Source organism: Coregonus clupeaformis, chromosome 9, assembly GCF_020615455.1.
Source record: "Coregonus clupeaformis isolate EN_2021a chromosome 9, ASM2061545v1, whole genome shotgun sequence".
NCBI lineage: Eukaryota > Metazoa > Chordata > Actinopteri > Salmoniformes > Salmonidae > Coregonus > Coregonus clupeaformis.
Genome location: NC_059200.1, coordinates 21,231,743 through 21,242,123, shown reverse-complemented (window position 1 = coordinate 21,242,123; position 10,381 = coordinate 21,231,743). Strand labels below are relative to the sequence as shown.

Genomic DNA, 10,381 nt, shown 5'->3' with positions numbered 1-10,381 from the left:
TCTCTCTATCCCCTCATCCCTCTCTCTACCCCCTCATCCCTCTCTCTATCCCCTCATCCCTCTCTCTATCCCCTCATCACTCTCTTCCATTTCATCCCTCTCTCTATCCCCTCATCCCTCTCTCTATCCCCTCATCCCTCACTCTATCCCCTCATCACCCTCTCTACCCCCCATCCCTCTCTCTATCCCCTCATCCCTCTCTCTACCCCCTCATCCCTCTCTCTATCCCTCATCCCTCTCTCTATCCCCTCATCCCTCTCTCTATCCCCTCATCCCTCTCTTTACCCCCTCATCCCTCTCTCTATCCCCTCATCACTCTCTTCCATTTCATCCCTTTCTCTATCCCCTCATCCCTCTCTCTATCCCCTCATCTCTCACTCTATCCCCTCATCACTCTCTCTATCCCCTCATCCCTCTCTCTATCCCCTCATCCCTCTCTCTACCCCCTCATCCCTCTCTCTATCCCCTCATCCCTCTCTCTATCCCCTCATCACTCTCTTCCATTTCATCCCTTTCTCTATCCCCTCATCCCTCTCTCTATCCCCTCATCTCTCACTCTATCCCCTCATCACTCTCTCTATCCCCTCATCCCTCTCTCTATCCCCTCATCCCTCTCTCTATCCCCTCATCCCTCTCTCTATCCCCTCATCCCTCTCTCTATCCCCTCATCCCTCTCTCTACCCCCTCATCCCTCTCTCTATCCCCTCATCACTCTCTCTACCCCCTCATCCCTCTCTCTATCCCCTCATCACTCTCTCTACCCTCTCATCCCTCTCTCTATCCCCTCATCCCTCTCTCTATCCCCTCATCACTCTCTCTACCCCCTCATCCCTCTCTCTATCCCTTCATCCCTCTCTCTATCCCCTCATCACTCTCTCTACCCCCTCATCCCTCTCTCTATCCCCTCATCACTCTCTCTACCCTCTCATCCCTCTCTCTATCCCCTCATCCCTCTCTCTATCCCCTCATCACTCTCTCTACCCCCTCATCCCTCTCTCTATCCCCTCATCCCTCTCTCTATCCCCTCATCACTCTCGCTATCCTCTCATCACTCTCTCTATCCCCTCATCACTCTATCTATCCCCTCATTACTCCCTGTTGGACCTACTCCCTTGTACAGGGATCGGAGGGGCCATTCAGCATTCATGGTGCAGCAGGAAGCTATGCAGCTCCTCACAGAGAGTCAGGCAGGCAGAGAGTCAGGCAGGCCAGGGATGGGTCCAGGCAGAGTTGGGAGGAGTGAAAAGGAATGTATAATGTATGTGTGCTGCCCCACGGTGGATTAAAATCGACCACCAGATCCACTCACTGAGAGAGACAGAGGGAGAGAAAGAGAGAGAGAGAGAGAGAGAGAGAGAGAGAGAGAGAGAGAGAGAGAGAGAGAGAGAGAGAGAGAGAGAGAGAGAGAGAGAGAGAGAGAGAGAAGAGAGAGAGAGAGAGAGAGAGAGAGAGAGAGAGAGAGAGAGAGAGAGAGAGAGAGAGAGAGAGAGAGAGAGAGAGAGAGAGATAGAGAGACAGACAGACAGACAGAGGGAGAGAAAGAGAGAGAGAGAGAGAGAGAGAGAGAGAGAGAGAGAGAGAGAGAGAGAGAGAGAGAGAGAGAGAGAGAGAGAGAGAGAGAGAGAGAGGGACGGAGGGAGGGAGGAGAGAGAGAGAGAGAGAGAGAGAGAGAGAGAGAGAGAGAGAGAGAGAGAGAGAGAGAGAGAGAGACCGTTGGGACTGTTCTGCTCCCAACAGTCTTTCCCTGAGGGGGAGGGAGGGAGGGAGGGGAGGGATGGGATGGGATGGAGGGTAGGGATGGAGAGGGAGGGGAGAGAGATAGGGAGAGAGAGGGTGATAGACGGAGAGAGGAGAGGAGAGAGATGGAGAGAGAGGGAGGGTGCGGAGAGTTGAGAAAGAGAGTTGAGAAAAGAGAGCCCTGTTAACCTGACACAGCTGTAGATGAGGGGAGGGAGAGGTTGAAGTGTAAGAAGGGATGAGGGGAGGGATGGATGAAGAGATGAGGAGAGGGATGGATGGAGAGATGACGGGAGGGATGGATGAATAGATTAGGGGAGGGGTGGAGGAAGAGATGAGGGGAGGGATGTATGGATGAAGAGATGAGGGGAGGGATGGAGGAAGAGATGAGGGGAGGGATGGATGGATGAAGAGATAAATAATAAATAATAATATGCCATTTAGCAGACGCTTTTATCCAAAGCGACTTACAGTCATGTGTGCATACATTTTTGTGTATGGGTGGTCCCGGGGCTCGAACCCACTACCTTGGCGTTACAAGCGCCGTGCTCTACCAGCTGAGCTACAGAGGACCACAGATGAGGGGAGGGATGGAGGAAGAGATGAGGGGAGGGATGGATGGATGAAGAGATGAGGGGAGGGATGGCTGGAGAGATGAGGGGAGGGATGGATGGAGAGATGAGGGGAGGGATGGATGGAGAGATGAGGGGAGGGATGGATGGATGAAGAGATGAGGGGAGGGATTGAGGAAGAGATGAGCGGAGGGATTGATGGAGAGATGAGGGGAGGGAAGGATGAAGAGATGAGGGGAGGGATGGATGGAGAGATGAGGGGAGGGATGGAGGAAGAGATGAGGGGAGGGATGGATGGAGAGATGAGGGGAGGGATGGATGGAGAGATGAGGGGAGGGATGGATGAAGAGATGAGGGGAGGGATGGATGGAGAGATGAGGGGAGGGATGGATGAAGAGATGAGGGGAGGAATGGAGGAAGAGATGAGGGGAGGGATGGATGGAGAGATGAGGGGAGGGATGGATGAAGAGATGAGGGGAGGGATGGAGGAAGAGATGAGGGGAGGGATGGATGAAGAGAGGAGGGGAGGGATGGATGGAGAGATGAGGGGAGGAATGGAGGAAGAGATGAGGGGAGGGATGAATGGAGAGATGAGGGGAGGGATGGAGGAAGAGATGAGGGGAGGGATGGATGAAGAGATGAGGGGAGGGATGGATGGATGAAGAGATGAGGGGAGGGTTGGATGAAGAGATGAGGGGAGGGATGATGAAGGGATGAGGGGAGGGATGGATGAAGGGATGAGGGGAGGGATGGATGAAGGGATGAGGGGAGGGATGGATGGAGAGATGAGGGGAGGGATGGATGGAGAGATGAGGGGAGGGATGGATGAAGGGATGAGGGGAGGGATGGATGGAGAGATGAGGGGAGGGATGGATGAAGGGATGAGGGGAGGGATGGATGAAGGGATGAGGGGAGGGATGGATGAAGGGATGAGGGGGAGCTACAATGTGGCAGATTGGCGTGTTCCTTATTCAATCTTGTTCTGGAGGCAGCTCTGCCTCGAGGGCAGAAACAAATGGGATTGGTTAAATTTAGGCAAGTAATCCTAATTGGTTAGGCGTTGTGCTTTCTTTCTTCCATGCAATCAATCACATTTGTTCTGCCCTGGAGGCAGCGCTGCACTCTGAATCAGATTGAATAAGGAAAACACTGCTGAACTACAGCATTACCCCTTATCCCTCCCATGTGTGAATGAAACCCTCAACCTTGGTATACACCACGCTCTCTAATGAACCTGCCAGGTCTTTGGAACCACATTGAGCCACTGTCTCTCTTATACTAGCAGAACCACCTGTCATTGAAAGCAACAGAACATATACCAGCTTTCCTTACACCAAAGTATGGTTTGGACCCAAATGCTATTCCCTATATAGTGCACTACTACTACCAGAACCCTGGACAAATGTATGTCAGCACATAGGAAATTGAATGCTATTTGGATGCAAACTAGGACTAGTGCCCTTCCTTTCTCCAAACTAGGACTAGTGCCCTTCCTTTCTCCAAAGTAGGACTAGTGCCCTGCCTTTCCCCAAAGTAGGACTAGTGCCCTGCCTTTCCCCAAAGTAGGACTAGTATCTACAATATGCCCCTTCTTTACCCCAAGGTAGGACTAGTATCTACAATATGCCACTTCCTTACCCCAAAGTAGGACTGGTGGCCATCGTCCCAGAGGACCACCAGGTCAGCGTTGGTGAGCTCCCCACGGTCGGACATCCCCAGGATCAGGCCATGTTTCATCTCGCTGCACCGCACCTCCAGATACAGCTCCTGGAGGGGGTAGGAGATGTTCCAAGAGAGCTGGAGGTGTCCACGAGGGTCCAGGGGCATGTGGTAGGGCAGCTGCACGGGGGTGGAGGTAGAGGTCGGGGTGGATACTCCCCTGGAGGGGCTGGCAGCAGGATCTACCTGGTAGGAGGCTACCAGGATCACCACCAGGGTGGCTAAGACAGTCAGGTACATCAGAGTCACGTCCTGCAGCCTCAGGTCCTTGTTGAGGAGGCGCATACCGTGCAGAGACTATCGTCTGGGTTGGTTGGTCGGTTGGTCAGTCAGCCGGTCAGTAGGATGGTGAGTTGGTTAGTCGGTTGGTTGATCTGTTAGTCTCAGTGTAACACATAGAGCATCTGAAGTACTCCTCTTTCTCTTGTCTACCAGTTGGAGTTGGTTTTTCTTCTCTATTCTCCTTACATCTCCAGGTGGTGCCCCATGCCAATGTCTCTAAGCCTGGTTAGTGGGTTATCCGCTTCTTTCACAGTATCCTGTCTTCTCAGTTCCTTATCTTTTTCTAAGCAGTCTCTTTTTCTCTCGATTGAACTCCATCGAACACCGTCAGCTTTCTTTCTTTCTCTGTCCTGTCTCTTCTTGGTTGGTGTCTCTCCTCTGGCCTGTGTCTCTCTCTCTCTCTCTCTCTCTCTCTCTTTTTAGTCTTTTAAAGGAACTCCCATGTGACCCATGGCTCTTTATCTGGTTTAATGACATTATGTTTGTTGACCAAAATTCAATTGTTTTCATTAAGCCCTCTGGTCAAGCACAGTTTTCGACATCTGCCAGTCCATAATTGATCCTAAAGGACCATGGACATTATCAATGGCAATCCAGACAGACTAACTGAGTTTTATTGCCTATTCAATCTCCTCTGGTTTTGGCCTCATGGGCCAATTGGGGATGCATGGCTGGATTTAAGGGAAGTCTGACGCTCAAACTCTGACCTAAGTTGCTATCTGTCTGATCAGGCAGCAGACCAGCCACAACATGTACGTGTTCCATTGTAGCACTGCATCACCTGACCTGTCAAAACTCCGGGACCTTTCGCCATGACAACTGCTTTGATATTATGATCTCAGGAAATAACACAAAAATGTGTTTTGATTTTAGTTTGTTGTGACATGAAATCAAACCAGACTTTACAGCTCAATGGTTAACTCTTATGTTCTTCTGCAGATGGTGCGTTCATTGCTTTTACTGTCTAATTAACAACAAATAGCACTGACAGAAAGGCCTGTTATAATGGATACAGAAATATTCATAATTCATGAGTAAATCCTAATGAACATGCCAATTTTAGAGTAATTATTTTTAATCTGGAGTAAGAAGTCCCCACAAGAATAGAAAATGATCCAAAATTTGACCAACTGGGGACAGGGTTAAGGTTAGAATTACTGTTAGGGTTAGAATTACGTTATGGTTTGGGTTAGGAGCTAGGGTTAGGTTTAGGGTTAGGGTTAAGGTTAGGTTTTTGGGTTAAGGTTAGGGTTAGGGTTAGGGTAAGGGTAAGAGTACGGGTTAGGTTTAGGGTTAGGGGTTAGGGAAAATAGGATTTTGAATGGGACTGAATTGTGTGTCCCCACAAGGTTAACTGTACAAGACTGTGTGTGTGTGTGTGTGTGTGTGTGTGTGTGTGTGTGTGTGTGTGTGTGTGTGTGTGTGTGTGTGTGTGTGTGTGTGTGTGTGTGTGTGTGTGTGTGTGTGTGTGTGTGTGTGTGTGTGTGTGTGTGTGTGTGTGTGTACATGAGTCAGGTAACACACCATTAACCCCCACCATTATCCTACCCATCCCTCCAGGGTTAGAGGAAGATACAATCAGAAGGCTGTCAATAGTGTAGTGTTTTTCTCAATCAAGATACATGGACACCTTCTTGTTTGCTGAAAAGGTTAGCTCAACCCCTGTGGCCATGAGGATTTCAAAGAGTGAGGGAGTCAGCAGGGAAGGGATGGAAGGAGAGAGGGAGTGAGGGGTGGAGGGATGAAGGGTTAAGAGTAGCAGAGAGAGGCAACATGGGTAATGTAATGATGGGCTGTGCCCTGAGGCCACGGGGCTGCTGTGACTTACACCCTGAGAGACGTGACAATACACCAGGCTTGCCCACACGGAGCTGGCTGACTCTACTAGCTCCTTACACTAGCTCCAGTTCCTTCCTTCCTCCACTGATGCAGCAGTAACACAAAATACAAGCCACAAATGAAGGCTGTGAACTAGAGAAAAGAGAGAGAGAGGAACAGAGAGCTAGAAAGAGCGAGAGAGCGAGAGAGAGAAAGAGAGCGAGAGAGAGCGAGAGAGCGACGGAGGGAGAGAGGAACAGAGAGATAGAAAGAGTGAGAGAGCGCGCGCGAGAGAGAGAGAGAGAGAAAGAGAGAGAGAGAGAGAGAGAGAGAGCAGAGAGAGAGAGAGAGAGAGAGAGCGTGAGAGAGAGAGAGAGAGAGAGAGAGAGAGAGAGAGAGAGAGAGAGAGAGAGAGAGAGAGAGAGAGAGAGAGAGAGAGAGAGAGAGAGAGAGAGAGAGAGAGAGAGAGAGAGAGAGAGAGAGAGAGAGAGAGAGGGAGATATGGCTAGAGACTGGGACAGTGAGTTGCACTGGGACCGGAGAGCCTGAGGCCCTCTCTGACATTATCCAGCCTGGAACAAGCCAGTCACTCCTCCTGGAACATCCCAGCATACTGTAATGTGCTCGGCTAAGCCAGGACAGGATGGGGTGGGACATGACAGGACAGGAGGACAGGACAGAGCAGAACAGGGTAGGACAGGAACAGGATGGGACTGCACAGCACAGGATAAGGCAGGACAGAACAAAGACAGGACAGAGCAGGGTGGGACAGGACACGACACGGACAAGATAGGACAGGACACGGACGGGACGGGTCATGGACAGGACAGGACAGGATGTGGTGGGAAATGGACAGTTGGGGTGGGGACTGTACATGCACAGTGGGGGTGGGGTCTGGACTAGGACAGTGGGGATAGGGGTCTAGACATGCACAGTGGGGGTGGGGTCTGGACTAGGACAGTGGGGGTGGGGGTCTGGACTAGGACAGTGGGGGTTGGGGTCTAGACATGCACAGTGGGGATGGGGGTCTAGACATGCACAGTGGGGGTGGGGTCTGGACTAGGACAGTGGGGGTGGGGGTCTGGACTAGGACAGTGGGGGTTGGGGTCTAGACATGCACAGTGGGGATGGGGGTCTAGACATGCACAGTGGGGGTGGGGTCTGGACTAGGACAGTGGGGGTGCCATTTTGGCAATTATTGTTGCATGAATTATGTGGGTTGTTTGTCTGTCTCTGGCTGTGTGGGTTGTCTCTCTGTCTGTCTCCGTCTGTGTGGGTTGTCTGTCTGTCTTTGTATGTCTGTCTGTCAGTCTGTCTGTCTGGGACGGCTGTCTGTCTCTGTCTGTCTGGGAGGGCTGTTTGTCTCTGTCTGTCTGGGAGGGCTGTTTGTCTCTGTCTGTCTGGGAGGGCTGTTTGTCTCTGTCTGTCTGGGAGGGCTGTTTGTCTCTGTCTGTCTGGGAGGGCTGTTTGTCTCTGTCTGTCTGGGAGGGCTGTCTGTCTATGTCTGTCTGGGAGGGCTGTTTGTCTCTGTCTGTCTGGGGGGCTGTCTGTCTATGTCTGTCTGGGAGGGCTGTTTGTCTCTGTCTGTCTGGGGGGGCTTTGTTGTCTCATGGGAGAGCAGGAGGAGAACAGAATAAAATAACCTAACTTCTGTCTTCCTACATCTATGAATAATACAGATCCTTGTCACTACAACAGCATAATCTCAGCCCCCCTCCTCTAATATTTTAAAGTTGAATAATTAATGCAATAAAAACCCAGTTTTTCGCTTTCTCTCAAACTATGTTCCCTCATCTGAGATGAGCTCTGGGTGTGAGGAGGAAGAGGAGGAGGGGATTAGGGTGAGGAGGGACAGAGATGGACTGGGGGAGGAGAGAGGGCAAGAGGGAGAGAGAGAGAACCCACTGGGCAAAAACTGGTTGAATCAATGTTGTTTCCACATCATTTCAACAAAAAAAATGCTATTTGATGATGTTGAATCAACTTGGAAAACTGATTGGATTTGCTAAAGGTCATCAATGTAAGGGAATTTAGTCTTTTTTTCACCCAACTTTTAATCTAAATCCAATGACTTGGTGGCACGTTTTGTTGATTTAATGCTGAATTCACGTTAGTTGACAACTCATCCAAATGTAAATCAAAACTAGAAGTTGAAATTACATCTGTGCCCATTGGGAAATGTCTGTGATCGTAATCTAATGAATGTTTTGTACCAGACATTTTGGATTGTTGGAAGGGGACACTTCTTTCGGTCCAAATTGTCTCCATTTATTGTATGTCCATATAACTATGTAAGTAGCCAACTTCTAACTTCTAAAGCAATTATAATTACTGCAACACAATTTCTATGGCAAGGAGTTTCAGAGAATCCCTGCATCTTTTACAAATGCATATTGCTGTCTTTTGATGAAAACCCCTCTTTTTGTGATCAATATTTTATTTGGTCTAAAATGATAAGGGAATACAGAGAGTAAGGAATTAGAGACAGCAATATATTGTACCTCTCTTTTCCTCCCCTCACCTTCCTGTCATTGGCCATCCTTTATACAAATGGCGTTGTAACATATTCATCATGTAAAACCCTCTCTTGACAACACAAATCACTTGTCTTTAGGCTAAAATTACCTAAAGGTTAACATGTCCATAATTTGTATAGCTGATCTGCCATCTCAGCAGTACCCAGCCAGACCCTGCTGCCCAGTGGGGCTCAGCACCAGCTAAGTAGCCCAGTCACTGGTCATTACCATTCTGGCTGAACTCCTGAAGCAGCTAGGCACACCAGATGGACCACTGCTTGTTTTGGCCCCTGGCCAGGTTGTTTGGTTGGGCTGGATGTGTTCTATGTGTCCCAGTCTGCTCTCTCTGCTCTCTCTCTGCTCTCTCTCCGCTCTCTCCGCTCTCTCTGCTCTCTCTCTGCTCTCTCTGCTCTCTCTGCTCTCTCTCCTCTCTCTCCGCTCTCTCTGCTCTCTCTGCTCTCTCTGCTCTCTCTGCTCTCTCTCCGCTCTCTCTGCTCTCTCTCTGCTCTCTCTCTGCTCTCTCTGCTCTCTCTCCGCTCTCTCTGCTCTCTCTCTGCTCTCTCTGCTCTCTCTCCTCTCTCCGCTCTCTCTGCTCTCTCTCTGCTCTCTCTGCTCTCTCTCCTCTCTCTCCGCTCTCTCTGCTCTCTCTCCGCTCTCTCTGCTCTCTCTCTGCTCTCTCTCCTCTCTCTCCGCTCTCTCTCCTCTCTCTCCGCTCTCTCTGCTCTCTCTCTGCTCTCTCTGCTCTCTCTCCTCTCTCTGCTCTCTCTCCGCTCTCTCTCCTCTCTCTCCGCTCTCTCTGCTCTCTCTCCTCTCTCTCTGCTCTCTCTCTCTCTCTCTCTCTGCTCTCTCTCTCTGCTCTCTCTGCTCTCTCTGCTCTCTCTCCTCTCTCTGCTCTCTCTCCTCTCTCTGCTCTCTCTCTGCTCTCTCTGCTCTCTCTCCTCTCTCTGCTCTCTCTCTGCTCTCTCTCTAGTCTCTCTCTGCTCTCTCTGCTCTCTCTGCTCTCTCTCTGCTCTCTCTGCTCTCTCTCTGCTCTCTCTGCTCTCTCTCTCTCTCTCTGCTCTCTCTCCTCTCTCTGCTCTCTCTCTCTCTCTGCTCTCTCTGCTCTCTCCCTAGTCTCTCTCTGCTCTCTCTGCTCTCTCTGCTCTCTCTCGCTCTCTCTGCTCTCTCCGCTCTCTCTCTGCTCTCTCTGCTCTCTCTGCTCTCTCTCTGCTCTCTCTGCTCTCTCTCTGCTCTCTCTGCTCTCTCTGCTCTCTCTCTGCTCTCTCTGCTCTCTCTGCTCTCTCTCTGCTCTCTCTCCTCTCTCTCTGCTCTCTCTGCTCTCTCTCCGCTCTCTCTGCTCTCTCTCTGCTCTCTCCGCTCTCTCTGCTCTCTCTCTGCTCTCTCTCTCCTCTCTCTCTCTGCTCTCTCTCTCTCTGCTCTCTCTACTCTCTCTCTGCTCTCTCTCCTATCTCTCCCTCTTTCTGCTCTCTCCTCTCTCCTCTCTCTTTGCGCCCAGTGTTTCTTCAGACACTCTTTAAAATAACTTTCACGAAACGCCATTATAAACACTTATAAGTGTGTATAAATGTTTTATGAATTATTATAAATGTTCTATTATAATTCCTTATGCATTGTAAGGAGTATAACCCTTATGCATTCTTCTAGCTAAGCTGTTATCCATGGTGATGAAACAGACAAATTTCGTTCAGTGTGTGTGTCACATGTTGATGAAGCCGCTGTCGGTGCTGCTGAAATACA

General features: G+C 50.2%; 1 protein-coding gene across 1 annotated transcript in view; it reads right to left on the bottom strand.

Moving 5' to 3' along the window:
- Nucleotides 1-4,698, bottom strand: part of LOC121573457 (dopamine beta-hydroxylase) — a 30,969-nt gene extending 26,271 nt beyond the window's left edge. Inside the window, exon 1 of the mRNA XM_041885462.2 lies at nucleotides 3,948-4,698. Within this exon, the coding sequence (XP_041741396.2) occupies nucleotides 3,948-4,313 (366 nt within the window). The 5' untranslated portion in view covers nucleotides 4,314-4,698. The remainder of the gene's footprint in view (nucleotides 1-3,947) is intronic.
- Nucleotides 4,699-10,381: the final 5,683 nt, after the last annotated feature.